This window comes from Condylura cristata, unplaced genomic scaffold (genome assembly GCF_000260355.1).
Source record: "Condylura cristata isolate star-nosed mole 26May11 unplaced genomic scaffold, ConCri1.0 scaffold00007, whole genome shotgun sequence".
Lineage (NCBI taxonomy): Eukaryota > Metazoa > Chordata > Mammalia > Eulipotyphla > Talpidae > Condylura > Condylura cristata.
Genome location: NW_004567108.1, coordinates 64,833,102 through 64,849,989, shown reverse-complemented (window position 1 = coordinate 64,849,989; position 16,888 = coordinate 64,833,102). Strand labels below are relative to the sequence as shown.

Below are 16,888 nucleotides of genomic sequence, written 5' to 3'. Positions count from 1 at the left end.
TGGAGGTTCCTCAAACTGCTAAACATGGAGCTTCCCTATGACCCAGCAATCCCACTCCTAGGTATCTACCCAAAAGACACAAAAACACCAATTCAAAAAAAGACACCTGCACACCCATGTTTATTGCTGCTTTATTTACAACAGGAAAGACATGGGAACAACCCAAAAGTGGATGACTGGATTAAAAAGATGTGGTACACATATGTAATAGGATATTACTCAGCAATCAAAAATGATAAACCCATGCCTTTTGCAGCAACATGGATGGATGGAGCTGGAAAGGATCATGCTTAGTGAAATAAGCCAGAAAGAAAAAGAAAAACATCATATGGTTTCACTCATAGCAGGAGCATAAAGGCCCAGGAGGGCTAAAAATAATAATGAACAACTATATAACACAGACATTTTACAGGGATGTGTGGGGAGTGCATGGGACTATGATCATGGCACAGGTGGTTTGGTGATGGGAAGCCCGTAGATATTACAAATAAGATGGAAATGGCACAAAATGATATAAAAATAAACTATTATAAAAGTTTTTAAAATAAGGGACTATAGTTTTCTCAGAAAGAGTCAGGGGGAGTTAGAATAATTAGGATAATTAGGGGTATTAGGTGGGGACTTTGGAGAATTAAAGAAGCTCAAGAGGCAACAAGAAGAGAAAGGGAAGCTCTAGAGGTAAGGACAGCACATACTGAAGGGAGATAGTCAACCCCCCAAGAATGAGGGGCAACAAGGACAACAGGACATTCTAAATCAAGGACAATAATAGATATGGGATGTAATGTAGGAAGATCCCAGGTACAGTACAAGTTAAGTGAGACCACTGAGAACTAACTAATCACAGAAAGACTAATGGAACTTTAGAATAAAGAGGAAAGGAGAGTATAGATTCCTGAAGCAGTATCAGCTTTTCTTTGCCCCTCTCAGGTACATTATACCTGGGAGTTTTTGCTCATTGTCATTTTTCCTAAAAAAAAATTTTCTTTATTCTCTAAGACAAAGTTTGCTTCTCTCTGCTTACTTATCTGAAAAGTCTGAATTCCTTTTTCACGGCTTCACAAGAGCCAGGAACTCATTACCAGTGTGAAAAGTGGTGGCAGCAGCAGCTGTGTTTAGGGCAACAAGAGCAAGACACTAGTAACAGAAAAAGTAATTTCCTACTGATCCAAATCAGAAAAGTAAATGTTATTAGAAAATAAAATAACAAATTCCCACCACTTTCATTTGTTTGTGTGCTTGCAGTGTGTGTTTAGAAATACTCTCCCATTTATAAATATTATTTAAGTGCCTATTTGGTAACAGGTACAGGTTTCATGGACTCCGCCCCCACCCCAGATACTGGAACTACTAATCCCATCAATAACAAGGAGAAGCATGCTGGGACGTGAGGGCAGAGCTGAGCCGCCAGGTTGGGATAAAACCGGACATGTGGGCTCTGGGGGTCTCCTGGCCTGGTGGTTCGCGGCCGGTCATTTGGCTCTCGTTCAGTTTTTAGCGTGCTGGAAGTCCAAGTCAGCAGAACTAGTAGGGCGTTCTAGCTTAACTTGTATTTAGCTCGCTCTTTCCCTGGGTTGTTCCTTTACCTTTCTCCTTGTAAATAAATCCATTATTGAACCTTTTGTGTGTCCACAGTACGACTGAATCTTAAGTGCAGAGGTGAGGACCCACAGGCAACTCAATTCATGCTGGAGTGCCCTATAACAATGCTATATATGGACTTCAGAGCCTGACTCCCGGGTTTGTTTGCTTTTTACTGTGTAACCTTGGACATAGTATAAACTGCTTTGTTTCACTTCCTCATGGGGAATACCTCCAAAATGAATTTATGCCACCCTACAAGGCTGTCTTCAGAGTTGAAGCTTCACATTCTATTCTCTCACTCCCCATGTCCTAAGAATCCATCACATTTACTTACTTACTTATGGTAAGTTACTGAAATTAGCATCATACAACATACACAGAGAACAAGTAAGTGAAAGCTATGCATGTCTTGGCTCACAGGTTAGATTTCTCCATCTGTAACAGGGTGGTCCCTAAGAAAAGGTGAGGTTCCATGTTTCCAGACCAACCCAAAGGAGGGTGGAGCTGAGCAGGGAGAATAATCTGGAGAGGAGACTGAGGAGGAAGGAAAGAGGATGGAGAGCCTGAGGGAAGTGCGTGGAGCAGAGAGATCCTGAACTAGCTGAAACAGATGTGGGTGAGAGACCTGTGGGGAAGTTGACTATGGCAACTTTTTGTCTTGATTTTTCTCTTTTCCTCCCAGACTTGTCCGGCCATTTCTGACCCTTTTCTATGGTTCCCCACCAGAAGGTGCTTTAGACATGTGGTGGGCTTTCAGGCCTTGCTTTGGGCCAAACCCATTTGGGTAGACTTTTATCTATAAGAGGATGGTTAACTTGGTGTTTAATTTAAAAACTATATTCTTGTCTTTTCTGTATTGCACACAAATCATAATAAAAAGTTCCTTTCCATTCAAGGTCTTACATGTTTAGTCTTAATTTAGGAGACAGCAGAACCTATTTAGAAAGGGGAGGTTTTGGAGTTATGGGTGCACTTCTCCCTGCCCTGTAGCACACCCTCATCCTCCCTCTTTCCTCTGCCCCCCCCCAACAACATCCAATTTCTGTATTATCCTGATTCTTTACAATTCAGAGTATCAAACTCATCAAGTGATAGTTGCAAGCAAATCCCTTGGGTCTGGTTTACTTCTTCAGCTTACAAGTTATTTGATTTGCTTCACTTTCCCCCCCAAAAGATCCAACTTTAGAGACAGCCAGTTTTATCCAGTGTAGCCTAAATTTCTATATTCCAGGTAACACTATGTCTTTTCTGGACCAGGACAACTTTCTCTTTGTTATAGAGGTAGTTTAACTGCATGTACTGGGTCAATACTATAATATGTACAGGTTTCATGGACTCCGCCCACACGCCAGATACTGGAGAAGCAGGCTGGGAGTGAGGATGGAGCTGAGCAACCAGGTTGGGATAAAACCGGACATGTGGGCTCCTGGTGGTTCGCAGTTGGTTGTTTTGGCTCTCGATCAGTTTTCAGCGTGCTGGTGGAGTTCAAGTCAGCAGAACTGGTAGGACATTCCAGTTTAACTTGTATTTCTCTCCCTCTTTTCCTGGCTCTCCCTATTTCCCTGGGTTATTCCTTTACCTTTCTCGTAAATAAATCCATTATTTGACCTTTTTGAGTGTGTCCATAATACTCCATAATACAACTAAATCGTAAGCGCGCAGGTGAGGACCCACAGACAGGCAACCCAATTCACTTTGGGGTCCTCTGTAACAATACCTCTAAATAACATGCTGTTGTTTTTATTAACTGTTTTACTTATTTATATATATAAAAGCTGGGGTATAGTCCAAAGTTGCAGGGTGGGGGGAGCGGGGGTGAGAGGATTCAGCAGAGACACAGTGGGGAGAACAGGCAGACTGACTGAAATACCTCAGGGAGCAGTGGACTAGACAGGTGAGGCCACGCTAGGTGGGTGGTCACCTACCAGGCTAGGGACTGAATACATGCTGCAGTCTTGCACCAGCAGGGGGGCCTATTTTGTTCTTTTTTATGAGCAAAAGGGCTATAAAGTTTGAAGACCTAAAAGGGGGAAGGCTGTAAAATGCTGTACTTCATCCCTGCCATCTATAGAAAGGAAAATCTTAAAGGAAATATCATTTCCTAACCTGTTCCCTAAAAAGCTTTCAATTTTAAGTGGTATGCATAAACCTGCCTTTACACATAAATAATGGCTTTGTCTATAAGCTATTGTAAATACTTGCTAGCTAAGCTGTTCTATTCTATGCTGAAATTAAAAGAAAACATTTTAAATCCTCTACCAAAGTAAATAACCACTACTGTTTTGTAAGAATTTTGATTATTAACCCTCACTAGTAAGAGTACTCCCAAACTTAAACCAACCAGGAAACACTGCTGCAGAAAAACAGTAAGGCAACAAATTCAAAAAGCCACAAAGTCGATAGCTCTAAAATCACTATCACCTTAGATTTTAAAGATATTATTTGCAATTATAAAATAATTAAACATTATTATTTTTAATTATTGAGCTCACGAGTGACAATTTATGTATCTTACAAAGATTAAGTAACCAAGCTACTGAGAAATACACAGAAACAGAAATACACAGGAACAGAAATCTCTCAACATTTAGCTAGTTCACTTTCCAGTATAGATCATCTTCTGAAAAATTAAGGAAAAAGAAAAAGATAATGAATTGATAAGAGAATATAGTATGTAATCCACAAGAAGATGCTATATAATTAATGTTAAGTGATGTTAAAGAGAAGTGCTACTAAAATTCAGAAACTACTGTGGGCTATACCTGATGGTTAGATTTTAAAATAATCACAATTTTAAGAGTAAGTTTCAGAAGTTATCATTATCGATTCCAGCTTTCTTTCTGACACAAGGAGTATGAACAATGGAAGTAGGAATAGGTCAGGTCACTTGCCAGCCACAAGAAGGTCCCTGCACTGGTAAGATGATGGACACCAGTGATTTATACTTTTCTATAATCACTACCTATGCCCACTTTGTTCTAATCTGCCCATTTTCCCACCTATGTACTGTGTCCATGAGCTTATTTCAGGCATACGGGCAGGTTAACAAACAACCATGATTACCATGTAACCTGTAGGATTATGCAAATTCAAATATGTACATTCCACTCTAGACAGAGATGGCCTCAAAAGGACACAGGATCTTTGAAGACTGTCTAGAAATGGTGCAGACTCCCCTCGGAGAGTTCACCTGGCGTCCTATCCTTCTGTACTCTAAGTTAAGGGTAGCCTGTGCTCTCTGGGACTTTCTCTTAAAGGGCAAAGGACTCAACTCTTTTGGATCAGGGTCCTAAAACAATTTTATAAATAGGAAAATCAGGTCTTGTTTACAGAGCTAGTTGGTGATGTCCTTCAGAGAAAAAAGATAATTCAAAAGGTACCTAGATAGGACTGAACAAACAGTAAGAAGAAAGTATATTTCAGGTACAGAAATAACATAAGTAAAAGTTTAGAGGCTGAAACAAATCAAATTCAGGGAACAGGTAATAAATCCTTTCAACTGAGAATAAAGAAAGATAAGGAAGTTTCAATCCTTAAAGAATTAAACTAAAGAATATTTGCAGTGGAAGGCAAGACTGGGTTTTGATTAATAAAATTCAATTTCTTAGAAATGTTCAAATTGTGCAAATATTTGGAAGCCAATATTACAAACATAAGAGTTTAATACATAAAATGTTTTACAAATTGCAAATCCAATTCTACAAGGAAAGTTGAATGATAAAATGAAAAAAGGGTTTAAAGAGGTGATAGAGAAAATGAACAGTGAAAGAAAGTGGAAATAAGGGGAAAATAAAATAGAGAATCTGGTGATGGGAAACCCGTGGGGATTACAATTGAGACGAAAAAAAAAATTTTGAAAATTGTTTTAAAATTAACTTTTTTATTAAAAAAAAAAATAGAGAATCAACAATTTATAAAAGATTATTTCATGTTTCTGTATGGAAAGTAGGTCTACATAGCTAAAGCAAACAAAAAACACTTTTAAAGCAAAAATCAACCAAATGTTATTGTTTCAAATTATAGTAACTCACCTCTCTAGCAGCACAATCATGTGGAGCTTCTTCTTTATTTACTTTTCCTTTTGGAAATCCCCAGCCTGACTTTGCTAGGTAACCCTGAACCAGTAATACCTATAAAATAAGCAGGGGTAAAAATATAAAAATAAAACTTGCCTTTCTTTCTCATGTTCCTTGCGATGGAGTTAGTCTTACTAGAGGTAACTGTTATCACTGGTAATTTATTATAAAGTACCTGGTTTAAGTATCTTCCGTGAGTCTGAAAGACTCAACAGGAAAGGCTATTTAAAAATATTTCTTCGACAATTAGTTGAGTACTTTTTAGATTAAGTTTACCAACAAAATCAAACTATTAATTTTTCAATAAATATGCAAAAGTTAGAATTTAGCAACAAAAATATAAGTATACTTTAAAACCTCATTTCTGAACATTACAGAAATAACATTTTATTGTTACTCCAAGTATTTTAGTAGAAGGGTAAAAATTAACAGCTATCACCATTTCACTAGAAATCTTTTTACTTTATTACACTCACATTTTCAAGTGTCTCATCAAGAATAATTGCACCATATGTTGGTACTCCCATTTTATATTCCTTCCATTCATCCAAAACTTTTTCCACATCTTCACCTTGAGGCAGCAAAAATGGACAATGACTAAAGAGTATACATAGTGTTAAGGAAGCTGTTTTTTCCCTTAATAAGTATGAGCACTTACATAAAGAGACATATTTAAATAAACTGTGCGCTTTAAATGAAATTAAATCTGTACCTCAATTCAAGTTTATTTTCCTTGTTTTTGATTATTCACATGTTTTCTCTTGTAACAAATAAAGCTAACTTTGGCTTTTCATCTCATGGACACTAAAATTAGCACATATATTTCAGAACCATGCAATCACATCAGTGCTCAACAGATAAAGAAACTGATAGTAAGAAACAGAATTATAGTTCACATTCATGGGTAAAAGGTAGAAACCAGTGAACACGCTCAAATCTGGAAAGCAGAACTAGGGATAAATTATAGTACTTTACACTTCTGAATTTCTTTACCATGAACATGTCTTCTATACTCAAAAAAAAAAATTTATTAAGTATTATAGAGCAAGGTAAATCTGGCTATAAAAATAAGTACAGCCTATTTAAAACTGTTTTAAAAGTTGATGCCCTCCTGCCAAACTGGGCAGAGTAAAATAATTTAAGGAGTAAGTTTAAAAAACACAAAATCTGGCCCTCCCTGGTGGCGCAGCGGGTTAAAGCACAGCACTGAGAGTCGAAAGCCGCTTCCGCATGAGTTCGATTCCTGCCTGCCCCGGAGATGACCACATGGCGTGGCAGACCTCTCCTGGCCTGCCCGCTGCTCCCCTCAGCAGTGTACTTCGTGGATTTGCCTGTTCTGCTTCCCGCTCTGTCTCTGGTGAATCCTCTCACCCTCCACATCTCTGGCCTGTACCCCAGTTCTGTACAAATAAATAAATAAATCTTTAAAAAAAAAAAAAAAAACACAAAATCTCCTATAAAGTGCAAGTTCAGGCTTCAGATACTCCATGCTATCAAGTGCTTCATCATTCAAACACTGTGAATTACAAAAAGCATTGGGACATTGTGATGTTTTTGTATTTGTATGATCATCTATATTACATACAAAGACCAGACTGGTAGTAGTACTACTTTAATTGCTGTGTACCATTAAGAACAGAGGAAACCTAATATTCAAGTGATGTACTGGGATCAAATGATATTGCAAGATAGAAAAGAGGGTTCGTAACAGATGGAGTAAAGAAATGTTTCAGAAAAATGGGTAGTAAAAACACATCAAAACATGAAAAAGTCAGCATTACGATCACATGGGTGATCTGTGTGGTTTGGTTTATATAAAAACATCCTATTAAGTTCATTATATGAAACCAAGTTTTATGAGAACTAGTTTTTTATTTCAAACTTTGTCTTCATTTTATAGTTACAGTAAGAACCAAAAGGTCATTAAGAGTCCAGAAGTTAACTATTTCATCATTGCAGAGGCACTAGGTTAATCTTAAGGAGGAAAGGGGAATGAAAAAATAAATCAAGCTTGGCTACATCAACTATAGATTTCGACACAGATTCTGAATGGTATTCCCAATAAAAGCCCAGCTTTACATGCCTAGCTACCTTTTAAGGTCATCACAGGTTTTTTGTTGTTTTTTTTTTTTCAAATCTAAGTATAAATTTTAGGTAAATGGCTATTTTTCCACTAAAAATTTAACCAGGGAAAAATAAAAACCCAGAAACAGGGATAAATTTCAATAGCTTAGAAAGTAAAATACTTATCCAGTTTTCTTCTTTCTACCTACAATGTTCCTTATAATACCAACTACATCACTGACTCTAGTATTACCTCCTATTTTATTTCTATTTATTAAAGAACTTCTTTTAAAAAAAATAAGATTACTCAACTGACAACTTTTCAAATATTTAAGTTTTCACTTAGCCAGTTCTCTACCCCAATACTACCACAAAACTAATAAACTAACTACAGCTCAAGATAAGCTTGTAATTAACACTGAAAAGAACCTGTACTTGCTAAAGTTCATGACAATTAAAATGAAAACCAAATGACATTGATTTAACTACCAACAGCTCTTTAATCCTTCATTAAACTTAACAGTCATAAAAGGAATTAATGGGACTAAAAGTTATAGAAGTATCATTCAATGAAAATACACTGAATTGCAAAAGCCCTATTAACTTTAGAGTTAACTGTTAGCTGTCATTTCTAACTTTTACTATAATTCCCACTTGATACTTTCAATCTCAACCCCCAACTTGTACTGAGTGCTGAATTTGGGTTACTGTGTCTCATATAGCAGTTCTAATAAAAAAGAATGTCAGACAGAGTAGATATAGAATATAAGAATGTTAAACACATGTCTACCTGTAGTTTATATTTACACATTGTTTTGCACCTAAGTCATTTTAAATACTCCTTTCAGCAACATTTTTGCAGAAACATGAAAAATCTGCTGTAGGATTTTAAAGCAATCCTACAATCATTTAGAGTGTAATCTTCACCCAAAATCCTACTATTACCTTAGATAACATCAATTTCCTCATGGACAACTCAGATGTCCTTAAGTTCTAGATTCAATTCCTCATATTTCTTATCTTTCACATCCATTTCTATTTCTGAGACTAATTCCCAGAGCAATGTTTTAGACCTTGCCATCACTATCACTGGAACTATTCTGAAAAATTTGATTAAAATAAAATACCTTGACCATAACTTTCTATGGCATTCTCTCAGTTATTCACAGCATTATTACATAATTATCATATATTTATCTTTGACTGTTCTCCTTCCTCCATATTAGCACCTTCCTACTTTTTTTTCTTCCCTAAACAATATGGGTCATTGCTTTAGTCAAGCTCTCAACAATGCTATCTGTTATTCTCTGTATACTTCTCTAGTAAAGTTTCAACCCAGGAGCAAATTCAGGATATCCATTCGCTAGTAAAATGGCTGAGCATTTACTGAACATAACTCACAAGACCATGTACAATTTACAAAGGAGAAAAACAGTTACAAAAAGTCCCACAATCTCCCCAATACTGCATGGCTAGTAAATAGCAAAAATGGGAAGCTATCTCAAAGAATCTGGCTTCAGAACTCAAGCTATTAACTTTTATACTACACCAGCAAAATCTCCACTTCAATATGTCATTAGGTACCACAAACCATCTTGTCCATAACTTCACTCCCCCCATAATTCTTTTCTACCAATGAATAGCACTACCACACACCCAACGCTCAAAACCAGTGCTAGCACTGATTCTCTGCCCTATATCCACCCCAAACATCCAGCTTTACACCAATTTTACCTTCCAAACATTCAAATTTAACCTTTTTCATGTTTATCCCAGGTTCCCAATTTATTTTTCTCATAAATTATGAAAATGCTATTAACTAGGCTCCCAATCCCACTTTCAAAAGTTGCCTTTCAACCCCTACATTGAAATAAAAGCAAAGGCAGAAAATGTTAAAAATAGATAAATATGTAAGAAAGGTGTGATGGCATATGTAGTACTGTTTCAACTTTTCTTGATGTGTAAGTTTTCCCCCAATGAAAAAAAACATCTTCTTTTCAATCTCTTATACTGGTCTATTACTCTTATGTATAAAGTCAAAAAAAAACTGGCATAAGACACTTCTATACTTTAGCACTGACTGTCTCTCCAGAATTAGCTCTTCTTTCACTCCACTTACACAAAAAAAAGTCATATCTGACTGCTCTTACTCATATTTAACTACTCCTTCACTAGATGTTTCTTACAGACTTCCTCCAAAGAAAACTTTTATCTAGCTTCAAACCTGAGCTGAGTATCCCTGTCTTCTATCCCTATACTAATGTACCATAACTAATGCATCATAGTTTACCTAACTACACTCCAATCAATACTTTTATGTCTCTCAAATCTTTTTGAAGATAGAAACTGCATTCTCCTAGTTCACTACAGAGTGCCTAACACAGAATAAGTGATCCATTACTTAATGAATACCACATTAGCATAAAGGATTTTTCTTCATGTAACTGAATTTAAAAGCATAATTCAAATAGGTTCTCAATTTTTTCAATTGCAAGGAAAGATTAAAACTCATGCTACACACAAATTTTTATCCAGTACCTCAAAGTATGTATAAAATTGTTTTGGTGGAACCCCAAAACATGCAAAATGGACCAAAAATCACAGAATTAAGAGGATTTAGCATTTTTGATCATGTTTCTCTAATTACATTATAACCTCTTAAAAGCTAAGTCTTTCTCTACAGAACCTATACCCCAAGTCTTTAACAAAAGAATGTTAAATACACCCCTAGTCTCCTTGATTTCTCATTTATTTCTTCACACAGAATGTGAGATGATCAATAATCAAATAGCTTGATCATTTCTTCCAATGAAAAGTATCTCCTCAGTCCTTTTTTTACAGTCAGGATCTCAATGGTCCCTATCTCAAGTAATGTTACAGTCCACCCTATGATTCAACCTATCCTGCCAAATAAAATCTTCATTTTCAAATGATCTCAATAATCTCTACTCCTGCTCAAAACCTTTCTATGGCTAATAGTTATCTAGAAGTGTTCTATTTGTTCTAAGTCCTCACCTAGTCCTACTCCAACTCTAGTACAGTATCCTTAACTTGTGAATATAATTACAATTCAGCACGTGACTTATAATTAAAGGCTACTTAGAGAAAATATCTTTGACACAAATCCACCCTTTATATTTTCTATTCATTATGTCTCCAGAAGAACCCCTGGATCAAATTAATTCACTTTATGAGGTAATCTTTAAATTTTCCAGCTCTCAAATCTTGCTCAGTCCCTTTTCATTACCCTGTAGATATCATTTCCCACTTCTGTCAACTGAGAAAATCCTACATTCCCTTAAAAATATAACTTTGCACTAAATTAACACAAGTGTATGGAGGTCAATTTGGCGCAAAAAAAAAAATATATATATATATATAACTTTGCACCTAAAGTATTTCCATTGTTTTTCCAAATTCTAAAAGCACTTCTTATCAGGAACATTGGTGGCATTTTTATTTTTTGCTTTATGACACAATTTCTTTAAAAATATTAATATGACTCTCCTATAACCAATAAATTATGACAAGTTTCTATCATATTTGCAAATAAGGAAAAACAAAAAATCTTCGTTGAAGATAAAGAAGTCTTTGTATTTGCCAAAATCAAAAATACAACTCTGAACATACTAAGTATTCAAATAGCTAAAAACTTTTATTCCATCTAATTAAAGATGTGGTTAAATAAAAGCATTAGGAAAAAAGAAAAATCAATTCTATAAATAGGCTGTCTAGCTATAAATGAAAAAAAACTCATTTAATTCTAATTGTCAGTGTAAACTTCAAAGGATCCTCTATGTAAAAGAACACAGTTAAATTCTACTATTTGACAATTTTAGAAATCATGAATGTTTTATCTAATAGGTTATAAATCTCAAAGACAAGAGAAAATTTGTGCTAAAATATTAACAAAAATGAGCAACAGCTGTTACATTTACAAAAAGGATATCCGCTTTAGCAAAGTCTCTTATCCCACACTGAGGTAATCCTGGTGTGTTCTGCATGTAGAAATCCAAGTAAAACCAATGGGCAAGTTCAATCTGAAAACACACTCGAATAGCATTGTCTCTTTCTTCGCTGGGAATATGCAAAATAAACCGGCTGTCAAAAACAAAAAAGCATATAAGAAATTACATTTACAAACCATACAATTCATTTCCATCTATTTTAACACAGAAAAAGGAACAAGAATGTTGCTGATAAAAGAAGCAAAGTTGGGTAAAATTACTAGAGAGGTTGAATCTGAAGGAAAAAATGGTATCTTATGTATCTCACTCATTAAGAATTTTTATAAAGATCATTTGCCCTATGGTCACAAGTACGAATAGCTCATTTACAGTTAAGTGAACAGGAAAATAACCTTTACCAGGATTTCCTACCATGTCCGGTACCATTTTCTAATAACATATGCCCATATATTAACACAATCCAAGAGAAAAAAAACACCTGTTTATCTTCATATTTATTACAAAGCAATATTAAAGCAATCTATACTCTGTTGCTCATTATAGACTTCCCAGAGTTCCATCTGGAGAATCTGCAGTCAGTTCAAACTAACTTTCAAATATAATTTAATTTTAAAATCCTAAATTGTCTTTCTGAAATGCACTGCAAAGGGAACGCATTTTTTACAGATAGAGCATAAGCCTAAGTTTTATATGTGTGTGTATGTATATGTACGTATGTATGTATGTGAATATGATAATGACTTGTATCTTTGTGTACCAACAATTTATAAGTTTAAGTGAATGTGATTTTAGCAGTCATTGTTTCTTCCAAGGAACTTCATATTTGACAATCCCATTTTCTCCCGAGCTTTAGAGATAAGTTGCACTACAAACATCCACTGCTTTTTAAAGCTTAAAATTATTCTATTATCTCTAAGGTTCTATTCCAGTCCTTCCTGACTTACCTCTCAGCTATCACACCTGTCCTGGATTAAGCTCCCGCCAATGTTGTATTCTATTAATCCAATAATCTGTCTTCATTACTTAGTACCTGTTGTTCCCTTGGTTTATAATGTAATGTCAATGACTTTCCAGGTATCAGCTGTGCACCTACTAACTCTGTAGGTGCTGGTTGATTGAATTGTGCCCTCTAAAAGAAATGTTAAAGTTTTAATCCTACTATCTTTCAGTATGTGACCTCATTGGGAGATTTCATACTGTGAGGTTATCAACTTAAAATGATGTCTTTAAGGGTAACTCTTTACCAAGTATTGCTGGTTTCCTTCCAAATGGGAAAACTGGACACAACCACAGACACTCCTACAAAGATGGTATGAAGACTTGAAAGAATGCCATGTGAAAAGTGGAAAATTGGAGTAATGAATAAAAAAATAAATAAATAATAAAAAATAAAAAACCTGGGCTACCAGAACCAAGAGGTGAGAAAGAATTCTTCCCTACAAGATTTAGAATCTTCACCACTGTGCTGACACATTCATTTCAGACTTGTAGCCTCCAAATGTTGAGAATAAATATCTGTTGGTTTTAGTCACCCATTTTATGAAACATTATCAAAGTTAACTGTTTTTGTTTTTTTTTTTAAAGATTTATTTATTTATTCATATAGAACTGGGGCACAGGCCAGAGATGTGGAGGGTGAGAGGATTCACCAGAGACAGAGTGGGGAGCAGAACAGGCAGATCGACGAAGCACACTGCTGAGGGGAGCAGCGGGTGGGTCAGGAGATGTCTGCCACGCCATGTGGTCACCTCCAGGGCAGGTGGGAATGAACTCATGAGGAAGTGGCTTTTAGATTCTCAGTGCGGTGCTTTAACCCGCTGTGCCACCAGCGAGGGCCCAAAGTTAACTGTTTTAACAATATGCTATGGCCAGGGAGAAATACAGAATTATAAAATGTGAAGTAATAGTGTATTTTTGAACAACACTTCTTTTTTTTTTTTTAAGATTTATTTATTTATTCATACAGAATGGGGGTACAGGCCAGAGATGCGGAGGGTGAGAGGATTCACCAGGAATAGAGTGGGGAGCAGAACAGGCAGACTGACGAAGTACACTGCTGAGGGGAGCAGTGGGTCAGGAGAGGTCTGTCGCGCCATGTGGTTACCTCCAGGACAGGTGGGGATCGAACTCATGCGGAAGTGGCTTAAGCTTCTTAGTGCTGTGCCTTTAACCCACTGCGCCACCAGAGAGGGCCCGAACAACCCTTCTCTTATGCAGGTAAGAGACTCCTGAACAGACTCATATATTCTCAATTCTCTATTACAGCAACTACCTAAATTTTACTGTTATTGTCCAACTCTATTTACTGAAATAATTTACATAATTTCCACATACTTTTATTCCCATAGACTAGCAAATTGTTTCACATATACTGATATTGGCATACAGATAATTATAGTTAATCTCTTAAGTGATGGTATAGGTTGGTAAGAGGTAAAAAGCACACCCAATCTCTCCATACGATACAGTTATGAAACCTGGACTAAACGCAAGGGGAAGTTATCTGAGGACTGTGAAAAGTAAATAACAGCAGCAAAACTGTGAAATATGTTCAATATTTGAAATATATCTACCATTTTTCCAATCTCCAATATTATCCCCTGGCTGGGTTGAGGGTATAACATGAGCAGAAATAGAGAACTCTAATATAAGCACTCTACCTCTGTCTTAAAGATCAAGAAAAGAGTCTAAAGCAGTAATCTAATGCTCAGAATCAGAAGAGGAAATTCTACCTTTTTGTTTTCTTTCTCTGTTGACTCAGCCCTAAGCAATACCATACTGGCTGCAGAGGCAGCAGCAAGAGTAAAGTGGACACACAGAGCTATGAGGAATGGGAACTCACATCTTAATCACAAGAACTGCATGGTCTCAGGAGAATGGGACCAAATTCCATTGTGTTTTCCTTTTATCTGACAACTGCCAGAAATAGGCAGAACTACAAGTGTGAGGCAGTGGCATTCTGGCAATTGGACCAAAGAGGGAAGGTTCAAGGAATCATTAAAGTACCAGGGGAAAAGCACATAAGCATCAGTTCATGAAGATAGCTACAGGGGGTGCTGAGAGGTGAGGGATGGGGTTGTGGGGAAATGGCCATCACAGGTCAAAGGACAGTGTCCAGTAAAGGACAGTTCACTGCCTGTGGTTGCTTCACCTGCACACACAATTGCAGACTACTCAGGTTCAGAGAACAATAATGGGGTTTATTTAACAAATGGGGGGAACTAAGAGTTCCTAAGGCCACAAGTGGCTGGCTCTCACCCCAGGTAGTGTCCAGTGTCCAAAAGTCCCAAACAAAGGCCATTCATCAAAGATGGTGCTGTGCTGTCAACAAGGGCTTGGAGCTCACAGCAAACCAGCAAGCAGCAGGCCAGGATTGAATCACAGCAGCTGGAGGTGGTCACGGGTGGACACTAAGATGGTGCCACAGCCCACAGCAACAGTCTGAAGGTTGGGCTGGACAGCACCAGATGCTAGACCAGACAGCAAAAGAGGTAGCAGCACCAGACTAGTATTACAGCTCTTTGCGTTGTTGGCCCACACCAACAACAGTCTTTGAGACACCAGGTCTGGGGTCTTTGGTGCTCTTTTCAGGTAACATCAAGAGTCAGGCCAGAGGCAGGTGCAGCCAACCCAGCCTTTGCGAGGCTCTTTGGTTTCCCTATGAAGCTTTCAGCTTCTCTTCTTTCTTCCGAGGTGGACTTCCAATGCTGCTGCTTCTTTCTCCAGAGATCAGGAACAGAGTCCTTGTCAAGCACAGACTGAGTGTGCAAGAGAATAAGTCTCTCTTCTTAGACTAGGAGCAAGAGTCTGAGTGTTCAAGAGTCTCAAACTGGCTCCTGCCCTTCCTTATGTCCTCTTTCAGGGTTCCCCACAACTGTCACAAGTCTGGTTGAATCGATTTCAGTCCTATGGATGATTGGACCATTCACCCATCAGTTCACAGCTCCTATCTCATTGTCCATTTCACAATTCAGGCACCAAATCCATAGGCCTTTCTACTGCCTGCAGCTGGAGGGAGTGACAGCAATGCAGCTGGCACAATGGGGGCCCATGCTCTGCCAAGGGCTGCATACCCTGGAAACCACTGGTACCCACTATCACTTGCAGCCCAAGCCCCGGAGGGGACACTGGTGGTGGGCAGTAAAATTCCCACTACCTACTGCTGCTTGCACAAACAGTGCTCTGGAACCAAGAGCTAGAGCAGCAAGGGGGTGGGGACAGCAGCAATTTTTTTTTAAAGATTTGTTTATTTATGCATACAGAACTGGGGTACAGACCAGAGGTGCAGGGGCGGTGAGAGAATTCACCAGCAACACACTGGGGAGCAGAACAGGCAGATCAATGAAGTACACTGCTGAGGGGAGCAGCGGGTGGGTCAGAAGAGGTCTGACAGGCCATGTGGATCACCTCCAGGGCTGAGGATCTAACTCTCACTGAAGCAGCCGTGGCTAGTTGCAGAGCTGTGCCTTAACCCATTGTACCACCAGGGAGGACCCAGTGGCAGAAATTTAGACCCATGGAATTGTTAATGAGCAATGGTGTCCTGTCCCAAATAACATAATTTTGATTTAGACCACAAACAGTGTACCACATACTTGTGCACAGGGCAGAACTACACAAAACCATATACAAGCCTCAGAATGATCATTGGGTTACGTACACTGTACACAGACCAAACAGCACTGCAAACAGTAGCAGCCTTTCAGTATTTAAAAAAGTGTTTGAATATAAAAGATAAGGGATTAATGTCCAAATACTAACTGTAGTGCCAGCAAAGCACAGGACAGGTTCTCTATCGATTTGGACAGACAGGTAAATAGAGTCCTGGCGCCCTCGGTAGCTTTTTCAGGCTCTTGATCATTTTACATCACCTGTTGTGGGGCTGTGAGGCAAGACTACAGGTTGGCAAGATAGAGAAGCCAGTGGGCAAAGAGGCCTCCCAGCCCCGGCAAATATGTACTACTTGGGCTTTCTCTGGCAGCGTGTCGTGGTCTCGCCTCTCTGTGGACACTCATCCTTAGGTAGCCATTCTCCACCACACACCATCTTGTGTGATGCTGTCCTCACCGCCCCAGCCTCTGGGCTCAGGAAGGCACACTTCCGCAAGCCAATGCCACACTCCAGGTGTCCGCCATCAGGTCTGCACACTCAGGCCTATGGTCACAAGTGATAGTCACAGAGGCTCGTGGTGTAAAT

The 16,888-nt window shown here is 38.0% G+C and overlaps 1 protein-coding gene across 2 annotated transcripts in view; it reads right to left on the bottom strand.

Moving 5' to 3' along the window:
* DCP2 (decapping mRNA 2) overlaps positions 1 to 16,888 on the bottom strand; it is a 70,178-nt gene that overhangs the window by 32,282 nt on the left and 21,008 nt on the right. For both annotated transcript variants that reach the window (XM_004678374.2, XM_012721949.1), the window contains exons 2-4: positions 11,674 to 11,825; positions 6,137 to 6,264; positions 5,616 to 5,714 (exon numbers count right to left, since the gene is read on the bottom strand). In XM_004678374.2, coding sequence (XP_004678431.1) covers positions 5,616 to 5,714; positions 6,137 to 6,264; positions 11,674 to 11,825 — 379 coding nt within the window. The remainder of the gene's footprint in view (positions 1 to 5,615; positions 5,715 to 6,136; positions 6,265 to 11,673; positions 11,826 to 16,888) is intronic.